Source organism: Rattus norvegicus, chromosome 6, assembly GCF_021556685.1.
Source record: "Rattus norvegicus strain SHRSP/BbbUtx chromosome 6, alternate assembly SHRSP_T2T, whole genome shotgun sequence".
In the NCBI taxonomy this organism is placed as follows: domain Eukaryota; kingdom Metazoa; phylum Chordata; class Mammalia; order Rodentia; family Muridae; genus Rattus; species Rattus norvegicus.
The window spans coordinates 31,507,245-31,533,955 of NC_141539.1; the positions used below are offsets into that span (position 1 = coordinate 31,507,245).

General features: G+C 50.8%; 2 protein-coding genes across 23 annotated transcripts; one reads left to right on the forward strand and one right to left on the reverse strand.

Annotated features, from left to right (window-relative positions):
• Positions 1 to 1,504: 1,504 nt before the first annotated feature.
• Dnajc5g (DnaJ heat shock protein family (Hsp40) member C5 gamma) lies at positions 1,505 to 5,708 on the reverse strand. Of its 11 annotated transcripts, none has more exons than XR_015622043.1 (6): positions 5,519 to 5,703; positions 4,833 to 4,948; positions 4,040 to 4,253; positions 3,425 to 3,566; positions 2,766 to 2,882; positions 1,505 to 2,389 (listed from the first exon to the last, which is right to left on the reverse strand). XR_015622043.1 is itself a non-coding variant. In XM_087554044.1 (6 exons), the coding sequence occupies exons 2-5, from the start codon at positions 4,943 to 4,945 to the stop codon at positions 2,830 to 2,832; spliced, it is 519 nt and encodes a 172-aa protein (XP_087410170.1). In that variant the 5' UTR covers positions 4,946 to 4,948; positions 5,519 to 5,708; the 3' UTR covers positions 1,505 to 2,389; positions 2,792 to 2,829.
• Slc30a3 (solute carrier family 30 member 3) lies at positions 5,658 to 26,136 on the forward strand. 12 transcript variants are annotated; one of them, XM_087554051.1, is made up of 10 exons: positions 5,675 to 5,875; positions 12,360 to 12,420; positions 17,808 to 17,884; positions 22,091 to 22,272; positions 22,658 to 22,804; positions 22,880 to 23,033; positions 23,528 to 23,726; positions 23,947 to 24,052; positions 24,254 to 24,388; positions 25,323 to 26,136. In XM_087554051.1, exons 4-10 carry the CDS (start codon positions 22,143 to 22,145, stop codon positions 25,469 to 25,471), a joined length of 1,020 nt encoding a protein of 339 aa, XP_087410177.1. In that variant the 5' UTR covers positions 5,675 to 5,875; positions 12,360 to 12,420; positions 17,808 to 17,884; positions 22,091 to 22,142; the 3' UTR covers positions 25,472 to 26,136. The 12 variants fall into 12 exon arrangements, with proteins under 12 accessions (XP_087410173.1, XP_087410177.1, XP_087410179.1 ...); XM_087554053.1 differs by lacking the exon at positions 12,360 to 12,420 and adding an exon at positions 21,570 to 21,770 and having other exon boundaries at positions 5,786 to 5,875; XM_087554055.1 differs by lacking the exons at positions 5,675 to 5,875; positions 12,360 to 12,420 and adding exons at positions 16,907 to 17,614; positions 21,570 to 21,770.
• Positions 26,137 to 26,711: the final 575 nt, after the last annotated feature.

Consider the following 26,711-nt stretch of genomic DNA (forward strand, 5'->3'; position numbering starts at 1 on the left):
CCTGTCTCCCCAAACCACCCTCTTGCTCGCTCTGCGGGCAGCACTGTTTGTTCCTCCCGAGAGAGACTAATGTTACTGTGGGGGTGGGGACACAGGGGCACCGCTGTGACATTCCAGTTCCCAATTTAGCTCATGTAAGGCGAGACACAGCTGTCCCAGACTGAGTGGCCATGACTGTCAGGAATGGGTGGCCAGTGGCGTGTGGGGCTCTATCGCTGTCACTGAAAAGGCTCCTCCGAACACTGGTCTCCGTGCTCTGGCTTGGGACCTTCTTCCAAACAGAAACGCAGTGTAAACTAGCCTGTGGGAGAGGTGCCATACCTGGGCCCAGGTGGGGGGCAAGACCTGGACAGACCTGTAGACTGCGTCATCGCTTCCTCTACAGGCTTAGCCAGTGACCCGGCCCTCCTCCATGATTCAGAAGTGGAACGGCAGACCAGAGAGAGAGAGAGAGAACATCTTGTTCCATATGTCTGCCCCGTATTTGTTCTTGCCCAGCCTTTATATAAAAAAGCAACCCTACACTTATTTACTTAGGGGGAATGGTGGGTGCAACCTGGAGCACAAGTGGAAGTCACAGGACAAAAGAAAATTCTTTTTCTGCAGCATGTGCCAGAAATCCAACTCAGGTCCTCAGAACTGGTGACAAGTGGCTTTCCCCAGAGAACAATCTCTTCCTTCTCCCTTATTAAAGACAGGTTCTTGAGTAGGACAGGCTAGCTTTGAACTCATTCTCGCCATGGATGACCTTGAACTCCTGATCCTCTTGCCTCTACATCCGATGTGCTGGGTTGAGGGGAAAGCACCATTATCCCCATTTATGTGGTGCTGGGGGTCAACTCGGGGTCTCAAGCATGCTGGAGAAGCATTCTGCTAACTGGGCTACGTCACCAGCCCTTGGCTCGCCCTTGTGGCATCATCCTAGGAGAGCAGCTCAAAGGCAAGAGGTGGCTGCTGTACCAGGCCCAGACCTGCCTTAGGATTATGACGTGAGAGCGTGTGATTCTGGTCCACAACTACATTAGTCCATTGCAAGGATGCTAAATTTGCTTAAACCTGAAACAAGCATAGACTGGTGATGCCTCAGTGACCGGGAGAGCCTGCTGTTCAATCATGAGGACTGGAGTTCAAATCCCAGCACTCATACCCATCTGTAATAGTAACTCCAAGAGACTCAGCGCCCTTCATGGGCTCACAGACACGTGCACATAGACATTTACACGGACACATGCATGCAGATGCTCACACAGACACACATAAAGAAAAAGAAAAAAAAAGTTTTGAGAAATGGATCTGACTGGAAAAATTCTGCATCTTGGAAAGTTATTTGTACCCAAGCGAATCGCTCTGCAGAGAGGTCATAGGACACTGCCAAAGCCACCACCATCAGGCTCTGGGCATCATTGACTCCCAGCTCCACAGTGACCACAGTACTCACCATGCCAGCCTCATCCCAGGCATGAGAGCTAGTCATTGGTCTCTTTCTATCCCACACACACCGGAATTGGACAAAGCTTTTTTTTTTTTATTATTGATATTCTTTAGCCTTTCTCCCAGTGAGTACAGAGAGGTTTGACGGTTCGTTCCTAGGCTGTGACCCCACATGGGTAAGAAAGAAAAGATAAGGAGGGATACAGAGAGGATGCCAAGCACAGAGGGGCTAAATGACATATCCTGCGAGGTCTGTCCCCGTCACATTTCATGTCCCTGTGCTAAGAACAAGAGATAAGAGGATCGCCCTGCGTGAAGTATCGTGAAGGACAGAGGCAGCAGGACTGGAGCATGGGCTGCAGCCCGTCCACAGGACCACAGCCAAAGTCCAAGGGGAAGCCACAAACACAAATTTCCCAAGCTGTCTTACGAGTGGGATGTCAATGCCAGGGGTGTAGGTGCCAGAAGATGGTGAGACCAGCCTTCCAAAGGTGTTGCAAAGAAATGAGGCTGGTGCTAAAAGGTATGCAGTGTTCCAACAAAGGAGAATCAATTGGTCCAACAGCTCTTGGGATGGGAGCCACCTTGTTTGGTGATCAGGATCTTGGTGGAGTTACTGGTAAGTGCTCATGGGCCTACCCAACACTGACCCAGGCACCCACTGGAGAGAGCTGCACACACTCAGCCAACAGTTGCCAACACAGCTTGAGGGCTCATGTGGATAAAGACAGGAGTGAAGCTAAAAAGAAGAGCAGCCAGAAGGTTCTGTGGGGACAGGTTCTGTGGCACTGTGGAGGGCAGAGTTGTCCTTACGAGGATGTCATCATAGCTTCTGAAGCAGGGGTTGTTTTTTAAGAACAGGAGTCAAATCTGGGTCAGTGTCAGGACAGGGCTACCTGCTTCTCTCTTCAATGTATCCAATGGGCTGAGTGTCAAGAGACTCTCGCTGAGCTAGTACCTAATGGTAGAAACAGATGGGAGCTGATTAGGAATAACCGCCAATAGCCAAAAGCACATTCCTCTCTATGTAAGCAGCTGGGGTTAGTGCTATGAGAATACAGATTTCCCAATAATGACCCACCTGAAGTCCTCCTCTCCATGCACACACATGTAACGTGTATCTACTCTGTGTATACTATATGTAATGTAGGTGTCTGTATGTGTGTGTGAGTGCATGCTCCTGTGTCACAGCATGTGTGCAGAGATCAGAGGACCGTCTGCAGGACTCAGTTCTCTCCCTTCATGTGGGTCCCAGAGGCCTAACTCAGGCAGTCAGGCTTGGTGGCAAGCACCTTTACCAGACCAGCCATCTCACTGCTTCTCTTACTCTTTACCCATCGCTGCTTCTCCATTTATATACCCCACTCCTCTTCACGTCTCCTTAATTATCATCACGTCTTAATCCTCTTCTTCAATGTTATCTTGTGTTCCTGTGGTGGAATTATCGCCTGCTTAAGTAAACATAATAACAACTGGTCAGTTTTTTGGTTTTGTTTTTTTCAAGTCTACAAACCCTTACCTTGCAGTTACCCATTAGCACCACCAGAGGGCATTCCTCCTGCGCCATCCCCTCACGAGCACACACACACACACACACACACACACACACACACACACACACACACACACACGCACGCTCGCACCCGCTGGAGATGAAATCCAGGGCTTTCCACGTGCTAGGCAAATGCTCTGCTCCTGGATCATCCTTCTATTTGCATAAGTTGCATCTGCAAACAGCCTTCAGCTATTTCCATTGCAAGATGTGCTTTGCCAGTTCCTCCATAGGAAAGCCTACACTGAAATGCCAGTCTGTAGCATAAGGAACATTGGCTACCTTCTCAGTCTCTCTTCACCCCAATGAGAGACTCGAGACATTCACATTTCAGGGTTAACTGCTCCGTTCACACCAGTCTTTCTCACTGGCCCCTCATTCCACTCTACTTTGTCATGCCCGACTGAGACCTGACCTCCAATCCCTGTCTCTGCTCCTCACTTGATCTTGAAGGCTGAGAAGAGACATTCACTTGGTAATTCTCATTTTCTTCCTCAGCTGATGGATTAAGTCTACCACAGCATAAACAGCAGCAGCAGCAGCAGCAGCAACCGGTCAGCAGGCAACAAAGAATAACAAGTGTCTACAAGAGAGGAGAGAGCCCTTGGTCCCCCCGTCCTTTTTGTACCTTCATGCAGATCCCCCTCTCTCTGTCCTCCTCACACCCAGAAGGGGAGAACAGACACATTCGTCTTGAGAGGAGGGCAGCCTTTCTTCCTTACTCTATAGACACAGACAGTATCTTACTATATAGCCCAGGCTACCCAGTGTCTCCCAAGAGCTGAGCTCAGAGGTATGTGCCACCACAGCTACACGTATGTCTGGGCGCCATGTGCATGCCTGGTGTCTTCAGAAGCCAGAAGGCAGCTCTGGATCCCCTGGGACTGGAGTTATAGATAGTAGTGAACTGCCATGTGGGTGATGTGGATAAACCCAGGTCCTCTACAGGAGCCGAAGGTGCTCCCAACTGCTGAGCCATCTCTCTAGCCCCTCTAACTCCTTTCTTACTTCTGAAGGGATAGGAAGCGTGGTGTAGGAGTAGGAAGCACGGTGTACCTTGAACCAACAACTGTTCACTATAAAATAGGTTCGGACACCTTCTTCACCGAAATGGTCGTACAGGTATAACCCTAGCGAGCCGTGCCGGTCATAGATCTTCTTTTTTGTAGGGTCAGTGAGTACGGCATGGGCTGCGTTGATGTCTTTGAAGAATTCTGCCGCTTGAGAGTTCCCTGGATTCTTGTCTGGATGATACTGCAAGGCCAGTTTCCTATCCAGACAATAACCAAAAGGACAGTGGGGAGGGCTACAGGAAGCCACTGAAACAGGAGATCAGGATGAACTGCAGGTCTGGGTCTTTAGATAATGCACGGGATATAGGAGATGGGGCACAGAGGTTGCAGGCGAGGGACGCAGGCGAGGGAAGCAGGCAAGATCTACATTTCTTCTCATGTCAAGATAAAAGTGTCTTGGGATTTTTTTTTTTTTCCGGAGCTGGGGACCAAACTCAGGGCCTTGAGCTTGCGAGGCAAGCGCTCTACCACTGAGCTAAATCCCCAACCAGGATTTTTTTTTTTTAAAAGAGATTCAGGGACTGGAGAGATGGCTCAGTGGTTAAGAGCACTGACTGCTCTTCCAGAGGTCCTGAGTTCAATTCCCAGCAACCACATGGTGGCTCACAACCATCTGTAATGGGAATCTGATGGCTTCTTCTGGTGTGTCTGAAGACAGTGACGGTGTACTCGTATACATAAAATAAATAAATAAATCTTTAAAATAAATAAGGCTCGAAGATGCTAAAGTTATTGGGGAGGCGGGGGTTACCAAGGGTGAATAAAGAGTATTGAACCTGTAGGCTTTTTTGATCTCTTCAGGCTGAGCACCCTTCTTTAGTTCTAGCACTGCATAGAGGCTTTTCCCATCCTTGGATAGTCGCTGGGTTGCTTCATACGCACGAGGCATGCTCTGGGTCAAAGGGTCAAAAATATTAGTCTATTCTGACTTGAATCTTAAGAATGCAGAAGAACACAAATGTCAAAGAGGATATAGGTTCCTCTTATATCACATTTCCCATTGTCTGCCATGTACCTCACAGACCAGAGAGTCCTAACAAGGAGAGGTAGGTCTGAAACGAAGACCAGACTGACTTTGTTTAAAGCTCTTGCACGTGAAGTAGCTCTACACCTGTCCACGCTGGCGGCCGAGTTTGAAATTCTGGGGTAACCCAGCCACTACATAGGTTGGATCAGAAATCAAAGTCATAATAGTCATGGAGAGAACTAGCCAGACCAAAATTGGCTGCGGGAGGAGGTCAGGTTCAGGACCCCAGCAGGACCTAGACGCTTTTCCTCTCAGCTCAAGCCCACAGCAGTGAGAGCGGGATGGCTCTCTGGACAGAGGGGAGGTGACAGGAACTGTTGCAGGGGGGCACACTTTGGGGGAGGTCAGTAGGCCCCCAAGGGAACGAAGGCAGATAGCTCTGGGTGTGCTGGGACAACCTAGCATCTTGTGTTGACTCCAGCCCTAGCTTATTACCTCAGAATTGTTCTATAAAGCCAGGTAGGCCTCACACAAGCTTCCTTCTTCCCGGTGGATGTGAACTTTCATATTGTCTCTGGGGCTATGGCAACTGCGCTTGCGCACTTTGGAGGAAAAGCGAGTCCTTTTTTGGCGCTGCCAGCAGGACGGAGTAGGGAGCCCATATTGGGGAGCCCGGAACTTATGTCGCTCCAGAAGCCTCACCTTCAGGCTCAGGGCTGAGCGTTACTTCCAGCACAGCCTTCCACATCATCCCTCTTCCCTTAGGAGAGGCCATGACCATCCCGATCACCGTCACGGGTCTTCAACTCACTCACGGAAAAACTATGGGCTTGGTGACCTAGCAGATGAGAGGTAAGGCAAGGACTACCTTTGCAGACTTCCTCGGACTCTTCACTTGCCCCTTTTTATTTCCCTTCCACAAAGAAACTTCTCTACAAAGGTTGAAACTCACCTCAAATATCAGTGTTCCGGAAAAATTCCTCCTTCACCACTCAGTTGTCTCCTTTTAAGGCATTTGCGGCAGTAGACGGAAACAGTTTGTCGGCACGTCCCTTAAAAATGATCTTTTTGATCCTTTCCAAAAGCCACATCACTACTGTTCTTCCAGAATAAGGAGATACTACAATGTAATTATATAATCTAGTTTGTATATTGAGTCGTTTATAACTACTTGAAGGTATGTTAACCCTTTTCATCAAAAAGCTTATAGATGTCCTTGAACAAATTCCTGATTTCCGTCTAAGGATTGAGTAGTGGAAAAGGAGCTATTGGAGTTATTGAGTTAAAAGGAGAGAAAAGAAAAGGTGTGTGTGTGTGTGTGTGTGTGTGTGTGTGTGTGTGTGAATACACACATTGTGTGGACACCTGCGGTGACTAGCATGTGGAAATCAGAGGACAACTTGTGAGAATTAGTTCTCTCCTTCCCGTATGCTGGTCCCAGGGATTGAATTGAGGTGGCCATGCTTCGTGACAGTTACTTTCACCCAGTGAGCCATCTAACTGGCCCTGAGTATACACTTTTCAGCTTTCCCAACTTGGCCCTTTTATTTTAAGATTTCTTTATTTAATGTGTATGGGTGCTTTGCCTAAATGTATGTGTACCCAGTGTATACTTGGTACTTGAAGTCACAAGAGAGCATCAGAGCCCCTGGAATTGGAATTATAGAGGGTTGTAAGTCTGTGGGTGCTGGGAATTGAACCTGAATCCTCTACAAAGGATTAGCCTGGTCTATATAGTGAGTTCCAGGACAGCCAGAGTGAGACCCTGTCTGAGACAACAACGACAAAAAATGAAACAAAACAACAAAAAATGAAACAAAACAACAAAAACCAAAAGCGGGGTTGGGGATTTAGCTCAGTGGTAGAGCACTTGCCTAGCAAGCACAAGGCCCTGGGTTCGGTTCCCAGCTCCGAGAAAAAAAAAAAAAAAAAAGCAACCCAGAAACCAAACGAAAAGAATAGGTGTTTCTGTGCCATGCGGTGCATGTGGAGGCTGAAGCCACTCTTAGATGTCAATTCTCAACTCGCCCTTCCTCCTTTAGTGAGTTCTGAGGATCAAATGCAAGCCATTGGGCTTCCCCCCACCCCCAGCAAATGTTTTTACCCACTGTGTTACCTTGCTGACCCCAAATTGACTATTTCTGAAGTTCTTGGTCTATGCTGTTAACTTCCTTACTAGGGAAGCTCTGAAGGAAGCATTTACATCCACACCTGCTGGCTCGTCTCTACCTGACCGGACTTCTTGTCATTCCTCACAGGAGGCACTAGTGTTGCCTTCCTTTGCAGAGGGGAGTTCTCAGTGCCTCCTGGAACATGTAATGGAACAAGCTTTCTCACAGCAGTCACCCCGGTCCGTCACCCCTTGTGTAGATTGTAGTCTTTATTACAGCTATTCTTGCCGTTCCCTTTCTCGCCTGGGTTTTAAGTGTTAAGTCAATACTTCATTACTGAGATGCCAGTCACCTAGGCAAACATACTCACCAAGCCCATAGGATCAGGTCAGATGAGATTTGAAGTTACCCACGCAACCAGGAAAGGGGAAGCCACTCACGTACTGGTTTGTGTCGGATTTGGTTTTCCAACCTCAATTTTCAACAGCACCAAGTGTCAATAGAACCAGTGGGACACAGCAGCTCACTTAGGACCTGCGGGGGAGGGAGAGCAGTAGGCACAGAGCCACTTACAGTGGATTCCTTACCTCTGTTTCCCAGGTCAGTGTGGCTCTGCCCTGCCCCTTCCTCCAGGGTCTTGGAGAACCTTTGTACTGCTTGCCCTGCCGGGGTTTGCCTCCCTCCTTTCCTGTCACTTTGAGGACAGTGTTTCCTCTTCCCTGGGTTCTTCCTGAGTTTCACACCTCATCTTCATAGGTCTCAGGAGCATGCTTCCCCAGACAGGGTTTTTATCAAGACAGGGTTTCTCTGGGCATCCCTGGCTGTCCTGGAACTCACTTTGTAGACCAGGCTGGCCTCAAACTCACACCGTTGGGACTAAAGGAATGCACCACCATGCCTGGCTTTAGCCAGGGTTTTAAACTGACTTCTTTTCCTCCTTACGTACATCGTAACCTTCTCCGTGATACAGACAGACAGACAGACAGACAGACACACATTTTCTTATTAATTTGTTTAACCTTTGACTTTCTCAGTTGATGCCCATAGGGGCAGGGACATTGTTGGTTTGTGTCTCCAGTACCTACATCTATGCCTGGCTCACGGTGAATCCATGATTTGCCGAATGAACTAAAGGATCTCCCTCCTATAGAAAGTAAGCCTGGAGGTTGGCCAGCAACAGTTCCCTGGGCTAGAAGCCGGGGAAGTAGACAAGGTGACAGAGTATCTTTCCCCATACAGTTCTAGAGTTGAAAGCCAGGGGTGGGGGGGCACAACGGATAATATGTAACCATAATATGTAACATGTTCCCGCTACTTAGTTCTTAGTATCCAGCTCTTAACACAGTTATGGGGATAGTGAAAGTGATCAATGAATGCTGGTTGGTTGAAGGAAAGAGCACATGTGCCTAACCATCTCTGACCTTGGATGTAGACAGCGTGATTTACTTGCTTTACGGAGATGAGCCGAGTCTTGCCAGAGGCTCCAGAATGTGATTTCTTTTTATTCATATCCTCTGGTATTCTAATTCATCCTAGTCTGTGGCCCTTGAAAGAGCCTTTCATTCTTGTGAAGCTCTGCTCTGAATAAAAAGATACCGCAGCCTGGCGACCTCAAAGGGTTAAACAGAACAGGCAAGAGGGCCTGGTGTGCTGTGACCCGAGGCCTCTATGCTCTGCTTTCCAGACACCAAGGGCTCTTTATTGGTCCATGAGCAGGCTCTCTTCTCACTCCTGTTACTGAGCCTGCAAGTCAGACCCTAGATCTCCGTTCTGGCTCTGGTTCTAACAAGCCATGTGGTCTCAAACAGATCCCTGCACCTCGGACATTTTTCCATGTCTGTAAAATCACCTGCTACTCCCATTTGATTCCAAAACTTAGATTTGCTTGCAAAATAATAGGAAATGAAACAACAAAATAACCTTGTCAGATTCAGTTTTCTGGATTCTTTATTTTCCCATCATACCTCGAGTCAGTGAGCTTATTGTATCCCACAGCCTACCCCACAGCCATTTGGTCCTCTTTGAAGAAACCATGAAGCATCCTTTATTTATCCACAAACAAAAACACATTGTAGTCATATAGCTAGAATACACAAGACAGCAGACACTGGCTTATTTATACCATATATATTTGTATAAATATGAACATATGTAGTAGGAGAGAAAGAGAGAGATCATAATTTGTCACACCCAACAAGCAGGTTCTAGAATGACAGATTTTGAGCTGAAAAGAACCGTAAGATTTAATTGCATCCAGATTCCTTCATTTCCTAATTGAAGCACGCATTTTCCAAAGAGAGGGGCTGAGCTACTACCGAAAGTCACCCATGGGGTCCAAACTGTCTCCTGACTCCAACCTAGGGTCTATGCAATGACTGCCCTCTATGGTTTCTGTCCCATGTTAGTCAGGGTGAGGTCTCTAGAGCAACACTTCTCAACATGTGGGTCAAAACTCCTTTGGGCTTGGATGACCCCTTCACAGGGGTTATGATTCACAACAGCAGCAAAATTACAGTTATGAAGTAGCAATGAAAATAATCTTATGGTTGGGGTCACCACAACATGAGGAACTATACTAAAAGGGTCATAGCATAGGAAGGTTGAGAGCCACTGGTTTAGAAAGACAGAACTGATAGAAAAAATAGATGATACAATATATATATTCATATAGGATTATCTCAGGTTAGTGTTAGGAATATAAATACTAAAAATGCTATATATTAGGTTAGGTTATATATTATTAATATATTAGGTTAGAATATATATTCTATATATACAGATGATACAGATACAGATACATGAGATTTATTAGAGCGGTTTATAGGTTTTGTCCCCACTGTTGGCGGAATGTTTCTTTTTTTTTTTTTTTGGTTCTTTTTTTCGGAGCTGGGGACCGAACCCAGGGCCTTGCGCTTCCTAGGTAAGCGCTCTACCACTGAGCTAAATCCCCAGCCCCTTGGCGGAATGTTTCTTGTTGTGGTAAATCTCCAACCCCAATAAGCCCATGCAGCGATCACACAATTCAGTTATAATGTTTATAAGCTGCCTGCCTAGATTGGACAGATTCACCACTACACTACTCTATTCCCCAGCTATGAGATCCCTTGTCACTTGGGGCTTCTCCAGGCCACGTGGTTCTGCTCCATCTTCCTCCATCCTCCTCTCTCTCCTCTGTTCTCCTCTCCCCTTCCTCTCTCTCTCCCCAAAACTCCCAGCCCCACCTTTCCCTTCCACTGCCCAGTCACAGCTGTTAGAATGGGGAGAAGGTTCGGTGAGATCACCTGAGGATGTGACCCACTCCTCAAGAGGTCAGTCCCTCTCTGGAAGCAGAATTAGCGTCAAAACACAGACAGCACCCAGGCAATCCACAACAATTTCTGAAATGAGCCCTCTAATGAGGGTGGGAGAAAAACGACGTCAGCCGTACACATAAGCTAAGATAGCTACTGAAAATCTCTGATCCTGGGTGCCGTTTGTATTCTCATTTTATAGTCCACATTTATAAACCACAAGGCGGGGCAGTCAAGCAACCAAGATTTTACAGAGTAGCGGCCATCGGGTTGTCAGGGACCCACTGTTTGAGCTGCTTTCCCAGGTCATCTGCTTCAGGTGGCACGTGAGGTCACGCTTCCTAAGTAGGCAGTCCAAGCAGAGCTTTGAGTAAACCACTCATAAAATCAGCATCTAATAATTGGTCTTTTCTACCTTAGTCTACTTCACAACTATTCTAACAATGGCTGTCTCGAGACTGAATGTCTAAGAATCCAGTAGCTGTTCAGGCCACGAGGCTGGTTATCTCAGCTGGTCTTCAGGAGACACCAGAGTTTCAAAGAAGTAGGCTCTGACGCCAGTGTAGGAATGAACTTTCCAGAGAGTGCCAGGGCAAACAGGCAAAGAGCAAGCTTCCTTCTTCCCTGTCCTTTGTATAGGCTGCCCCCAGAAGGTCTGGTCTAGGTTTAAGGTGGACCTTCCCATCTCAGAAGATCCCAGATTTAGGGCGGGTCTTTCCGACGTCAGATGATTCAGTCATGAAAATTTTTTCCCGCTAGAGAGATAACTCAGCAGCTAAGAGCCCTGGCTGTTCTCCCAGATGTCCTGAGTTCAATTCCCAGCAACCACATGAAAGTTCACAACCATCTCTAACTGTATACCCATGGGAATGCCCTCTTCTGGTGTGCAGATGTACATGAAGACAAATTCTCATATGTGTAAACAGATAAACCCTTAAACAAAACAAAAAGAAAACAAGAAAAATTCCTCCTCTGTCTGGAAAAAATAAATAATTAAACTAAAGGCTAAAACTGAAAAGTTGGTTTTTAGTGGATTCTGATTGTAGCCAAATGGACAAGCATCTCATTCCATCATGTAGGTCTTGGGAATAGAACTCAGGACATCAGGCTTGATGGATGCCGCCTTTACCTGCTAAGCCATCTCCGGCCCAAGTGTGCTTCATGATAAATGTTTATTGCCTTTGTGAGACAAGGTCTCATATAGGTCAGGCCAGGCTTCAACTCTGTGTGTAGTTGAGGATGTCCTTGAACTCCTGATCCTCCTGCATCTGCCTCCCAGGTACTAGGATTATTGTAGTATACTACCCCACCAGGTGTATCTATCTTTTTTTTTAAGTGTAATAATTATTGTTACTATCATTGTAATGATGTAATGTCTTCTCTCCCCCTGACTTCAAAAAGAAAGAAGTTGCTTTTCTCTTGACTCTAAAAAGAAAGAAAAAAAAAGTCAAATCAAGGATTATTCTTCTGTAACTGTCCCTGGCATCCATCCTTCCTTCCTTCCTGTCTGTCTGTCTGCGATTTTTGTTTGGTTTGGTTTTTCAAGACAGGATTTCTCTCTGTAGCCTTGGCTGTTCTGGAACTCTCTTTGTTGACCAGCCTGGCCTTGAACTCACAGAAATCTGTCTACCTCTGCTTCCTGAGTGCTGGGATCAAAGGCTTGGAAACTGTGTTCCACCCACCCTGGTGTCTTTCTACCCCCACTTAATGCATCCTTCTCCCAGGCTTCTTACTCCACTCCCAATGCGTAAGTGGCATTGAATTCTGTAGTCAGGACCTGCTTACCCTCTCAGAACTCAGAGTCTCCCATTCCCTAACAGCCCTTCCACGGCCACCCACCTGTCCCTACTGTTCCCAAGCCGCTCTTCCGCTATGTTTGTTGTTCTCAGTCCGTGTTCCCCTCCCTATGAAATATCTCTTTTTCTTTATCATCAGTTAACTTGTTCAAGAAGTATCCACTAAGTACCGCTGATATGCCTGGAGCTTAGATACCTTGGTGAGTGGCCAAATTTCTTTAAATTTTTTTTTCTTTTTTTCTTTTTTTTTTTTTTTTTTTTTTTTTTTTTTTTTTTTTCGGAGCTGGGGACCGAACCCAGGGCCTTGCGCATGCTAGGCAAGCACTCTACCACTGAGCCAAATCCCCAACCCCGTTTCTTTAAATTTTTTAAAAAAGATTTATTGATTTTCTGTGCAAATGTTTTGCCTACATTTGTGTGTTTGTGCCACGTGTATGCTTGGTGCCCATGGAGGCCAAAGAAGGCACTGGATCCCCAGGATCTGGACTTGCAGATGGTCGTGAGCCATCACAAAGGTTCAGACCTGGGTAACAGGCGTGCTAACCACTGAGCCACCTCCAGTCCTCCAGAGTCCTTTTTTTTTTTTCTTTTTTTCTTTTTTTTCGAAGCTGGGGACTGAACCCAGAGCCTTGCGCTTGCTAGGCAAATGCTCTACCACTGAGCTAAACCCCCAACCCCCAGAGTCCTTTTTAATAGATTTTTTTTTTGGTCTTAATTGTGTATGTGTTTGTGTGTGTGTGTGTATGTGTATGTGTGTGTGTGTGTGTGTATGTGTGTGTCTGTGTGTGTGTGGTGTGTATGTGTGTGTATGTGTGTGTCTGTGTGTGTCTGTGTGTGTCTGTGTGTGTGTCTGTGTGTATGAGTGTGTGTGTGTGTGGTGTGTCTGTGTGTGTATGTGTGTATCTGTGTGTGTGTCTGTGTGTGTATGAGTGTGTGTATGTGTGTGTCTGTGTGTCTGTGTGTGTGACTGTGTCTGTGTGTGTATGAGTGTGTGTGTGTATCTGTGTGTGTGTGTAAGCCTGGAAATGCCTACATCCCCAGGAGCAGGAGTCACAGGTGGCTTTGAGCCACCTGACATGGGTGCTGGGAACCCAACGCTGGTCTTTTGCAGGAGCAGTAAGTGTTCCAATCTGACACCCATTTCTCCAGCCCCCAAAGTCCTTAAAGTCCTTGTCCTATCACCTAGTCTCATAACCTACTGAGAATCCCACTAGCTCTTTAACAAATGCTGGTTAAGTCCATCTGTTGTAGGTACTGGGGATAAAGACAGAAAACCTTTAGGGTCTCTCAAGGTGGCTCAGTGGGTAAAGTTCATGCTGCTAAGCCTGGTGACCTGAGTTCAGTTCTGGGTACACACACAGAGGAAGAAAGAACGGACTCCTCCACCTGTATACAGTGACACACTTTATCCACATACATACACACAACAACATAGACATGATATACACACACAGACACACAAGCTCTAAAGTTTACGTTTTTTGTACTATTTTGCTTATTTTTTAAGCTTTATTTTTAATTTCTTTTAAGGGCATGTGAGGTATGGGTATGTGCTCATGAAGGAGTTACAAATGGTTGCAACCTTCCTGATGTAGGTGATAGGAACTGAACTCAAATCCTCTGGAAGAGCAACAAGCACTCTTAACTGCTGAGTCTCTGTTCACCCCCACCTTTTTTTAGGCAGGGTCTCCCTGTGTATCCCGGCTGGCTTTGAACTCACAGAGATCCATCTGCTTCTGCCTTCTGAGTACTGGGATTAAAGGCGTGTGCCACCAAACTCTGTCTAAAAAACTTTTGGGGGGGGGTTGGTGTCTTGAGCTACCCCCACACTTAACATCCCATTGTTTGTTTATTTCGTGTGTGTATGTTTGCACGTGTGCCTGTGTGTGTTGGCGTGGAGGGCAGAGGACACCCAGCAGTGTTTGCTTTTCTCTTTTGGGCATGTGGTTAGGAATTGATCTCATGTTGTCAAATTTGGCGGTAAGTGCCTTTATTCTGCACCATTGTCCTGGTTCTGCTTTGCTTTAATTTTAAATGAGAAAGGGTTCTCTATCTGCAGCCCAGGCTGGCCTCAAACTCTGAATCCTCCTGCCTCAGCCGCCTGAGTGCTGAGATTACAAGCAGATGACAGCACATCTGGCTTGGAGCTTACATTCTTCTACTGGGCAAAAATGGTAAGAAAGGTAAGTAAAAGGCTAGAGCCAGGTTTGTAGCTCAGCAGTGGTGGAGTACTTTCTGAGCGTGCACAGGCCCTGGGTTTGAGACCTAGGAAATAGAACTAGGTCACTGGCACACTCGACAGAGTTCCCTACAGTTAGAAACATGGACAAGGGCCAATGTCCTGTGGCAGAGGCTTGTCTGGTATGTTTAGCATTGTGGGACTCACAGAAGGTAAGGGTAGCTGGTGAGTGGGAAGTGAGTTCAGTGCAGGGACCTGTGGGCTAATGGAAGGACTGTGACCTGTCCTCTCCATAAGAGAGAAAATGACTAGCAGGGCGGTGGTGGTGCACGCCTTAAATCCCAGCACTTGGGAGATCGAAGAGACCGATCTCGGAGTTTAAAGACAGCCTGGTCTACAAATCAAGGATAGCCAGGGCTACACACACACACACACACACACACACACACACAGAGAGAGAGAGAGAGAGAGAGAGAGAGAGACAGAGACAGAGACAGAAACAGAGACAGAGACAGAGACAGACAGAGAGAGAGAATGAATGAGAATATGAACGAATGAATCTGACCTGTGCTGCCTGGCTACCTGACTGGGAATGGGGAGGTCACTGGGAGGTGAAGGCAGCCACTGGGAGGACAGGTCAGGTGGTGTGGAGGGAGCAGGCTGTGCTGACACGTTGACTCTTGACAGGATGGCTGTAAGGTTTGTGGCCAGAGCAAATGGATGGTGGTGTTGTGGTCTGACATTGGAGCACTTCCGGAAGAGGAGAGTTGGGGTTGGGTAGTAACCAGGAGCTCAGTTTTTAACTTTATAAAACCTGAGGCGTGCGCGCACGCGCACACACACACACACACACACACACACACACACACACACACACACGAGACACTTGAGGTGGCATGGAGATGACACCAGGAAGGAACCATCATCCGCAGATGCTTTGACTCTTTTAAAATACATTTCAAGGGGTTGGGGATTTAGCTCAGTGGTAGAGCGCTTGCCTAGGAAGCGCAAGGCCCTGGGGTCGGTCCCCAGCTCCGAAAAAAAGAACCAAAAAAATAAATAAATAAATAAAATACATTTCAAACAGAAAATAGGATGATGGTTTCCCTCTACCCCGAATCCAGCCTCCACAGCCACCGCTGTCTGTTGTTACTCGGCACCATACTCGGCACCATTTAAAGGCTTAAGGCAGTAGGATAGCTCCGTAGGAGTGAATGCCAAGTCCTGGACTGATCCATCATTAAGAGATTGAAAAGACGAAGCAACAAGGAGAGAAAATAGGCAGGCAGCGAAGCAGGAGAGAAATATCCTTGGAGCCAAGTGAAGAGTCAAACAGCTGTTGAATGACAGTTAGAGTTCGGTGTGGTGCCTGTTCAGGCAGAGGAGGGAGGGTGTTTCGTGTGAGACCTGACCCAGTTAAGAGCCAGGGAAGGCTCCCTGGGGCTGAGGAGATTTAAATTGCAGGCTCTCGGCGGCCTCCTCTGCCCTCTACAGCCTCAGCCCACTTCTCCTGTTTGGAATGGCTTAATTGAGGACCATGTGGCAGCCACTAGTGGGGCGCTGGGGCACAGCATGCTTAGATTGCAAATTTCACCTGAGCCCAGCTTTAATCCTGACTTCAATGCTTCCACTCCCGATGGGAGCTGGTTCAGGGTGGACTTTTAACCTGGATACCCTGCAGTTTCTAGGCTGTTCTGACAGAGGCCCTCTGGAATCTGGCCCTGAATTGTCCTTCTGGGGACATCCAGAATTTCCTGCGTCACTGGAGCCTCTTGGAAACTAAGAAATGAACAGTGAGTCACCTTAGGGGAGACTGTTAGAGAGGGCATAGCAGGGCAGGTGGCTGGATGTATCAGTGAATCAGTATTACACTGGTTAACAAAGGACCATGGAAGAGAACTCTGTAGAAAGTATTAGGAGAGGGAGCACGTCTGTCTCACCCATCACCAATCCCCAGCTAGGATGGCAGTGGAGGGGGAGGGTAGGAGTCATATGGACTAAACTGGACAGTTCCATAAGGCCTTAGGCTGGCCTTCCAACATTGTCTCCAAGTGCAGTATGATTCACCCATGCCTGTCATTCATACAGACCCTGTGCAAAATTCCAGTAGGGCCTCTTGGTGCCTCCCAGAGAAACAGGCACAAACGCGGGTTTTACTGCCAAGCTTTTCTTACATAGCTTCCCAAGCGAAGGCAACTGTTGGTCTTCCCCCTGCCGGCGCTCTGGGCTGCTGGAGGCGGTGCATTAGGCAGCCAGACACACAGTGAGGCTGTCATCCATCCGACGTTTCTTTCACTTCCAGGCCTGCCGGCTTCCCACCCGGTGTTGGGTCCGGCACCTGCCAATATCGGCGCCCCCTCCCGGGCAGTCGGGAATGCTCTGCGCGCGCTACGGGCTGCCCAGGAAGGGAAATCCCAGAGGAAGCCATTGTTGTCATGCTCCCTGTTGTCGTCATCGACCGAGGCGTGTCTAAGCCGGTTCCTCATTCTGGAGCTCGCCCGGGCCTCAGGGAGGGGGGATTGGGGCGGGGGGGGGGGAGCTAGCACACTGATCTCTGAAGTGCGGAATGGCTCTTTGGCCACTTAAGCACCAGCGCCATTGGAATCCGGGGAACTCCAGGGCAAGCAGTAAATTTAGAAAACCGACGGTGCTGGGCAAGATGAGCTCGCTGGTTTAGCTGGACAGACACATGATTTCCACCTTTGCTCTGACATGGGCCGACAAGGTGACCTTGCCTGGTGGCTGGCTCTCCTCAGTATGTCCTCCTGAGACGCAAGCCGAGAGCTGAGGCCCTCGAGACCGTTGGGAAGTTGGAAGGAGAGAGCCCCCTTTGGTCCAGACGCCGGCACAGAGGGAAGGCGGACAGTGGCCCCGGGCGCGCGTGGGCGTAGGCCCGCGTCCAGGACATGCAGACAGGGTTTTCTGCTCTGTTTCCCGCTCACTACCATCCCTTTGCGCACGCCGCCCCGCAAACCTGGCGCGAACTTAGCCGCACTCTCCCCCGCCGGAACAACAGCCTGCCCGCTGCCCGGTTTGTCTAATCCGTTTTAAGCCTCACCTCCTCCGCGAAGCTCTCCCGCCTTAACCCCATCACTTCCAGACACGGTGTGGCTTTCTCGCGGTGTCTTTGACTTTATCGTTTTTTGTTTGGTTTGGTTTGCCTTTTGGAAATGCACACACGATCCCCTTGTTTGGAACAGAAGTGCTGAGGGCAGGTATCAATCCCAGGGCCTTAAATTCAGAAGGCTCGGTGTGTTCCAAAGGATGCGGTTGGTGGGTTTATTGCCTGGGCTCACTAACCCCCCTTTCCGTCCTTGCTCTCTCCCCTCCTCCCACGGACCCTCCTCTTCACAGACTGTCACAGCTGAAAATGTACAATTCAATTCTCCTCCTCTTTTCATCCCACAGTGGCGGCAGGTGCGAAGAGTAGAGAGCACTGAGCATTTGAAGTTTCCGTCAGACCCCAGCCTTAACCACCGACGGCTGTAAGTCAGTCCTTTCTCAGGGCTTTTGTCTTTCCCCAAATGAGCACCGCGTTACAGTTAAGTAGGCAAGGGAGGAGTCACGTGCTGACCAATCTGAACAAGCCGTGGCTGTGGACCCTCGAGAAGTGACAGAGCACCTCCCGCCGCCCCAACCTCCCTGTGAGAGGAAGGTAGTCCAGGCTTTTCAACTGCTAGCCCGTCGCTAGCAGGTGGGGGGAAAGGATGGGGCGTTTGTTCCAGGTCACGTGGCCTTGTACGCTTCTGGGACTTAGTTTACTTGTGTGGAAAGTAAGGATAGTGTATGGGCAGAAGGACAGCAGGAAGCTTTTTGTTACCCAAGGTCCCTATGTAAAAATACATGATAATTAGCGGTACAGTGCTTGGCAGCAGATTTTGCTCATGAATTCCTATTCCAGAGCCTCCACAGTGGGATTTCTGGCTGGAGTCCTTAGAGTTGTTTGGGAATGTGTCACTGCTCACCCCAGATTCTCTCTGTTTCTCGCCAGATCGATTTGGCACCTGTTTCTGCCTCCGCGTGGGGGCCAGAGCCGCAAAGTGATTGGGTGGTGGGACGACGTCCCTAGGCCGGCATGCACAGGGCAATCAGTGTACCTTCAAAAAGTTTGGTGTTAGAAGGGTCCCTTGATGTAAAGAGCCAGGCTGGGAACCGGTGGGCGGGACTTGGGGAGAGGGTGCTGTGGTGGTTCACCCCCACTGTCACCCCCACCCCACCCCACCCCACCCCACCCCACCGGGTCTCACTGGTGCGGGGAAATGGGGCTTTGGATTTGGGGGCGGGTCCTGGAAGGCGGGTCTTAGGCGTGGGAGATTGAGACTGGGGAGCCTGGAGGCGGGGTTTGGGGAGCTCGCCCCACGTGGGGCGGGGCTCCCGCGGCCGCGGGCTCTGCAGTTCGGACTCCGATCGCCACAGTCACCGCAGTTCCCTCCAGACTGGTGGCCCTGCTGGGAGTCCGGGTGGTCTTTGGGCCGCTGGGATTTGGCGCAAGGCCTGCCCCGCCTCACCCCCTCTGTGCGGCCTAGACGGTCGAGGCAGCGGGGACATGGAACCTTCTCCGGCCAGCGGAGGCTCGGAGACCACCCGCCTAGTGAGTCCCCGAGACCGCAGCAGCGCCGGCGGCGGCCTGCGATTGAAGAGGTAGGACAGACTTGGGCTGGCCGTCAGCCCGGGGGCCGCCAGACTGATGCCATCGGTCCATTTCGTTGTCTCCCTTGGCGCGGGCCCGACCCGCCTCCCCAGCGCCCCGCGACCCCCCAACTTCGCGCCGCCGATCTGCCGGCCGCAGACAGCCCCATTCCCCGCCTCTGCCGGGATACCCCATGTTCTCGCGGCCTGGCGAAGCAAGTCCCCTGCCGCCGCGGCGCCCTCAGCCTCCTGACCCCTGCGCCGCCTCCGCCGCTCCGTCGGACCGAGCGGGCCAGGTGCGGCGATGTCCGCATTGCTCTGTGCGCCGCGCTTCGGGGCATCGGAGCCCCAGCTATCGGAGCCCCAGCTTTAGGCCCCGGACCCTTCCCTGCGCACCCCGGGCTCAGGGTGCCCCATCCAGCCGCGGCCAGTTGTGGGCCCCGGCCCCGGGGATCCGCCCGGGCTCAGCGGGCCGCCGCGAGGAGCGAGGGGGCGGCGAGGAAGGAGCAGGTGCGGGCTGGGCGGTGGGGGGTATTCCCGGCTCCGCACAGACGGGGCCGGGGGCGGCGAGGTGTGAGATGAGGCGCGCAGCGGCCGGGACAGCGGGCCGGGGGCGGCGGCAGAACCTCCCCCGCACCCTGCGGGCCTCCCGCGCCCGCCGCTCGCCGCCGGCTCCGTCTGCCCTGCCATCTCGAGTGGCCACCGCCACAGACTCTCCCTGGTCACCTCCTCTGGCCTTTTTGTCTGGGAGCAGACCGTCTGTTTGTCTCTGGAATTTGACAGGGTTTGGGGCTTTTTTTTTTTTCTTCTGTTCTTCCATTCTTTCTGTTTCCCCTCCCCAGTCCTCTCCTTTTGTCTCTGATGTGGTCCTCTGTGTCACCAGGTCTTTCCTTGGGAGGGGGCCTTAAGCCTGAGTGGGTGGGAGAATGGGAGAGCAGAAGGACTGCAGGGGACTGCAGTAGTGGGCAGCTGTGGGGCTCTAGCTGTGTCCCTGGCATTTAATCCCGTACCCTTTGACTTGGCATCAACCTTTCTTACTTGCCCCAGGGATACCCCAGGCTGCACTGTTTTCCCCCATCCCATAAACCATTTTTCTTGTTTGTTGGGGAATTTCAGAAGGCCAGGGAAAGAAACAGCTGCCAGCCCTGGAGAAAACATAGTCACACCTCCACACCCCAGCAGAGAGGCCCTTTAGTGCCCACTTGATGCGGAACAAAAGGAGAAGCAGCCTGTTGATGGGCGGCTGCATTGATGGCTGCCTGTGTTGCACCTTTCAAGCCCGAGGAGGGTGACTTGCCACAGCCAACTGCTTCCTCATCACACTGCATCCTCATCTTCCTCCCGGGCCATTTCCGCCCTCACATGACCATTAGTCACCAAACCCTGCAGGATTTTCGGGAGGCTCTGTCTGTTTACCTGACCCTCCTATGATGTTGCTTGGCAGAGCATCGGGCTAGATCTATTCTAGATTCTTCGATGTCCTCTTTCTCCCACTCCACCATCAAGGTCATTTCAATGAAGACATTTGCTCTGTCAACCAGGGGGTCTGTTCTTTCCTTCCTTTGAACCCTTTGCCTCAGTCCTTCACCCAGCACCCCACTTAAATGCCAAGCTTCAAACCTGGATATCACAATCCCACCTGTCAGGAGCAGCTTCTATGACTTGTGTCTTCCTCCAGTGCCCTCCCTGTTCATTCCCACTACATTCAGTCCCTCCCTCCCTCCCTCCCCTGTGCCCTACAATGGCTTGGTCAGCCGCCGCCCCCCACCCCCGGCTTCTCCCTGGTGGAAATCACGTTATACAGTTGTGTCCTAGTAGACTGGGCTCCTTGTTTGCATATATATGGTATAATTCACAGAACAAACAGAGATGGGCTCTGAAGCCACCATCACCTCCCTGTGTCTTCTGGGAGTGCCAGAATCGTGCACACTCATTCTCAGTCTGGGAAAGGGTTTTCCATTTGAGAAATAAACCTACCTCCCCCCTCCAGAGTCTCCCCGATAACCTCTGGATGCCCCCCACCTTGGCTCACCCCTTCAGCAGTGTTCTCTCCATCCGGATGGCTCCCAGGGCCTCTTCCCATTTGCCGTGGGATCTATCTATTCTAGAGCCATCCTTTCCCCTCAGGGACCCTTGTGTCTCCTGTATTTCAGGCCTGCTTTCTGTGCTGAGGACCTGTATTCTGCTCTTTCCTTGCAAAGGATGGTTGGGGAGTGAGAACTGGGCTAGAATAGACCCAGTCTGTTTGAGCTCTGCCTGTGGCATTCCTAAGTAAGGCCCATCCCTATTGTCAGGGGATGTGTGGGCCTACTGGATAACTTGGGCTGGACTCTAAATCTAGTGCTCCTTTCAAAGGACCTCACTTGCATCTCCTGTCTTGGGAGGAAGGGACAGACAGTTTGGGAACTGTGGCACTGGAACAAGGCTGAGAGAGAAGTGCCCTGAGGCCTGTTTACCTATACTGTGTTCTTGTACCAGCTTTCTTCTGTGTTTCTCTGGCACTTTGACCTGTCTCTGTCACAACCCTCCACATTTCTCCAGGCCCTTCTCTTGTGGTTCCCGCCATCTCCCCACTAGAACTCCCTTGAGAATACCCGGAATTCCTCCAAGAGCAACATCTGCCTTCTGCTGTGCACCACTGTGTCTGGTCCACATGCGTTCTGCTCACTAAGAACCCTCATCATTCAGGAAGAGCATCCGCTCGTTTTGCATTCCTGAGCTGCATCTCACATAGACATTTTGGTCAGTGTTTAGTCTCTGCTCCCCCACCTGCCAGCTGTGTGGCCCCTACCCGTCCTTCCCCCGTTTGAGCCTCACATTTCACATTCATTCGTTAGAACATTAGACCACACTGCTGTAAGATACTTGCAGCTCCAGAACTCTATGGCCTTGTCTATGAGAGGCCGGGTCTGCCTGTTCATTAGAGCCCCACATGCCTGAAAAGCTTTGGGCATGAAGGGTCTAGCGAAGGGGCAGAGATGGGCTCATTTGCTGAGGCAGGCACTGAGTGACCAGGTCAGTGCTGGGGTCAGGCTCCCGGGTGAACATGTTGCCTGCCTCAGTCTTTTCACAGAGCCCTCAGAGCCCCTGCCGGAGGGGCCCAAGCTTGAGGGGATGGCCTTCCACCACTGCCACAAGAACCGCGTGTCTCAGTCAGGCCTCTCTCCAGAGAGGGCGCAGGCCCGGAGGCAGCTGTATGCTGCCTGCGTCGTGTGCTTCATCTTCATGGCTGGGGAGGTGGTTGGTAAGTTGGGGAACCCTCCAGTCCCATATCCTGAACTTCCTAGACCACTCTCCATCAAGAACCCCTGGCTTCCTTGGTGGAGAAGCAAGGAAGAGAAAGGCCGGGAGGGACTGGAAGGGCGGGACATGGAGGGGGGGCAATTCTAGGTGAACGAGCGAGCATGTGGGTTGTGGCCGAGGCCCTGTGTAAACTAGCCATTAATAATTAGCCTCTTGTTATGACAATCAAATCTATTGTTGTGGAAAGACAAGAAATAATACCTGTGTCCTTACCACATGAGAGAACCCCAGTCTGTTGTTGGTGTTCCCCTCCCCCTTTCTTTTTCATATTTATGTGCTCATACTGCATGTTTCCTAGAGTCAGGTTATGCATTTCCCCCTTGCAGGTGGGTATTTAGCACACAGCTTGGCCATCATGACCGACGCCGCCCACTTGCTGGCAGACATAGGCAGTATGATGGCCAGCCTCTTTTCCCTCTGGCTCTCTACTCGGCCAGCCACCCGCACCATGACCTTTGGCTGGCACCGCTCAGGTAAGCCCTTGCATGGTTTGGTGCCCCTCCAGCCCTGCCAGGCCCTGAGCTGATGATAGCTGTTCTCCTCGGCAGAGACTCTGGGAGCTTTGGCCTCCGTGGTCTCCCTCTGGATAGTCACCGGCATCCTCCTGTACCTGGCCTTCCTCCGCCTGCTTCACAGTGACTACCACATTGAGGCGGGCGCCATGCTGCTGACTGCCAGCATTGCTGTCTGTGCCAACATGATGTACGTCCTGGTGTGGAGTGAGCACCACGTGGGGCCCAGGGTGAGAGGGTGTTCTACCAGGATGGTAGAGTGTGCGTGTGTGTAAGTGTGTGTGTGTGTGTGTTCCATTGTCTTCATTGGGTGTGCCTGAAAAAGGATGGGAGAGAGACAGTTGAGCCAGGAGATGCTTATTTGTTGAGGGCCTCCTGGATACTACCCCTGCTCCGGTCTTTTACTACTTCGGTCTTAAGTCTCTCAATCCCTGAGTGCTGCTTTTCCTCCTAGTTCCTGTTAATGTAAAAGTTACTTCCAGGGGACCAGGTCACAGTTTAAAGAACAGGACCAGGACACTCATCCCCATCTCTGGTATCCTGTCCAGTATCTTTTGTCCCCGACAGCCTAACTTTTCTCTGCCAGGCAATGGTATTTTCTTTCCAGGATGGGAAAGAGGTGGAGGTGGGTGCTGTATGGGAAGGTGAGTGGGGCCATCTGCCTGAACTGCTCTCCTTCTTCAGAATGGCCTTTGTGCTGCACCAGACTGGAGCCCCCCACAGCCACGGACCTAGGGGTGCAGAGTATGCACCACTGGAGGAGGGGCACGGGCACCCACTGTCCCTGGGAAACACCAGTGTCCGGGCTGCCTTTGTGCATGTGCTGGGAGATCTCCTTCAGAGCCTCGGGGTCCTGGCCGCCTCTATCCTCATCTACTTCAAGGTACTATGACAGAGGCTGTGGTGAGACTCTGCATCCCCTCCCCTCCTCTTGGTGCCTGCTGCCTCCCTCATCCACTTCGCCTTCTAGCTTCCCAGGGCCTCTCCCAGCTTTGGGGCATGGCTCCTTATCCCTCTGCAAGAGTCCCAGGGTGCCTTCAGGTTGATTGCAAAGATGGACCCAGAGCCTCCTCTGAGCCATCAGTGCTGCTTTGTCTCCACAGCCCCAGTACAAGGTGGCCGACCCCATCAGCACCTTCCTCTTCTCTATCTGCGCCCTTGGGTCCACAGCTCCTACACTTCGAGATGTTCTCCTCGTCCTCATGGAAGGTGAATTCAGCACTGATGCTTCCCGCCCTGGGTCTCCCTCAGCTCGCACCCCTTCTCTAAAACACCAGGAGAAAGCTGATTTGTGGGGCCTGTTGCCAGGAAGAACGGGGTGGGCAAGGAAGGGGCTGGGGAGGGTGGAGTCGGTGGAGTTGCCCCTGAACAAGGCAGGCCCTGGCAGGAACAAGGTGGTGTTGGTTGCAGGTGCCCCTCGGAGTGTGGAATTTGAGCCTGTAAGGGACACCTTGTTGTCAGTGCCGGGTGTCCGAGCCACCCATGATCTCCACCTGTGGGCGCTGACGCTTACTTACCACGTTGCCTCCGCACACCTGGCTATTGGTGAGTGCGTTAACTCAACCAGCACCTTCTCAGAACCAGCCCCTCACTTCCACAGCGGGACAACCTAGAATACTGAGGCAGTGTTTGTTTGTTTGAGTCTGAGTCTCAGTGTGTATCCAGGCTGCCCCTGAGATCCTAGTGCCTCAGCCTCCTGAGGTGCTGGGATTCACTTATGAAATACGTTGTCCCCCACACCCCCCACACCCGTGCATACACACATTCATGTGCATCCTCATGCATACACACATTCTAAAGACAAGAAGGCCTGGGCATCCAGGCCTCTGAAGCAGCATGGGGAACCCAGTACCATTAAAACATCACCATTACCTCCAGGACGTAGTTTGGTGACGTGTGACCGCTCTATTCAGTAGGCTATCACATTGCTATTTAAAGCAGTGATTATGAAGCCTGTATGGCAACTAGGGGAAATGTTGTGGTATAATGCTTGAGAAAAAAAAAGAGCTGAATATAAATTATATCTACATTATGATTCAACTATTAAAACACATATACAGTGACTCATGAGCTGACAAAGGGTTTTTGAGTTTCTCCCAGATGCAAGAAGCAATCAGAGGCATGCAATTTGGATGCCAAAAATATCATAACTTGTGGGATGTTGGATGGTACCTCAAGAGGGACAGTGGGGCAGAATACTTAACATCTGGCAGACTGCTGAAGTAGCCAGCCTTTTGTTGATGCTCAAAGGCAGGAAGGAAGAGGTGAGGGGGCCTGATTTAGTGTTAGCATAGCCCATTGGAGTGAGTCTCACGTTTTATTTAAAATTTCGTGCTGTTCATATGACACAGAAGGAAAATTGGGAGCCTTATTGAGGCCTTTGGGGTTCTGCTGTGCTGGGGCCCTCCACTCCTTATCATAGCCCAGGGCTGTGCTGGACTCCCCGGGGACTGAGCTGCCTCTTATCGCCCTCCCACAGACTCCACGGCTGACCCTGAAGCCATCCTGGCTGAAGCCTCATCCCGGCTCTATTCCCGGTTTGGATTCTCTAGCTGCACCCTGCAGGTGGAGAAATACCGGTCTGAGATGGCCCACTGTCTTCGCTGCCGGGAGCCCCCCAAAGCCTGAGCCTCAGCCCCACCCTCGCCCCACTGCCAGGACTAGGCTTGTGCCTGGACCCTCAGCACCTGCCTCCCAGATCACAGAAGAGACCTTTCTCTCTCCATCTTCCACCTGCCAAATGCCCTCACCCCTGCCCCGGTGGTCAAGACCAAAGTGTATATGAAGGCAGTGGGGGGAGGGGAGGATCGGATTGAATAGCTGTAAGCGATTCAGGGGTGTGGGGCGTGTGGAAGCCCCCTGCCATCCGTGCTCCACATGGAGAGAGTCATGCTTGTCCTCTACGATTCCTGTGTCCCTGTGGCAGGCTGGCTGGCTAGCTGGGGACATCTGCCTGTCTGTGTGCTGTTCGTGTGCCTATGCCTGGGGAGGTCAGCAGGGGCCCCCTCCCCACGTGATCCTTGCTCTTGTCTATGCAGGGGCCCCAAAGCCTGCACTTTGTTTGTGTGCCCTAGTCTTGTGGTTTTGTGTGTTGTATATTTGCGTCCTTTGGTGCTGTGGCCTGTGTGTCCCTGTGCCTGTGTGGCTGTGCTGGTCGTTGTGAGTCTGCTCCACTTGTGTGTCCATATGGGATCTGTCTGTCCATCCCTGTGTTGGTGCTGTGTCCTCAGCTTTTCCCAAGGGAGAGGGGGGACTCCACTGCAGCTCCACCAATAAACTTGGATCTCACTGTATTTCCGCAGTCTGACTCCTCAGAGGTGGGATCCAGTCATCCCCACAGCCCTCCTGGCCCTTCGCACCTGTCCTCTGCCCCTGCCCTCAGATGGATTCAGACGGGGCTGAAAGCCACTGGCCATCTCCAGCTTTTCTTGCCCTGGCTCAGAGAAGTCCCTTTGTGAGCAGAGCAGGGCTGGAGGAGGTGATTCAGGAGAGCCATTCCCACTTACACCCTCCAGCAGGCCAGGATACATTCCTGTTAGTAGGTACCTGCACCCTCTGGGGGAAGGGGCTAGACCACAGGGCTGACGTGGGCTTGGTCCTTGTGCTGTGTCAGCAGGGCCTGGAAAGGCAAAAGGCCTTTGTCCAGGTGTCACGAATGTCAGGCTTTTAAAGAAAAAAAATATTTACTTTTCTGTATAAAGCCATATATAGTTCATCAGATTCTCACCCCCGCCCCATCTGTGTTTTTCAAAGTAGGGTTTCTCTGTAGCCCTGGCTGTCCCAGAACTCAGGGATCTCCCTGCCTCTGCCTCCTAAGTGCTGGGATTAAGGACCTGTGCCATCTGTCTCATTTTATTTTATTTTATTT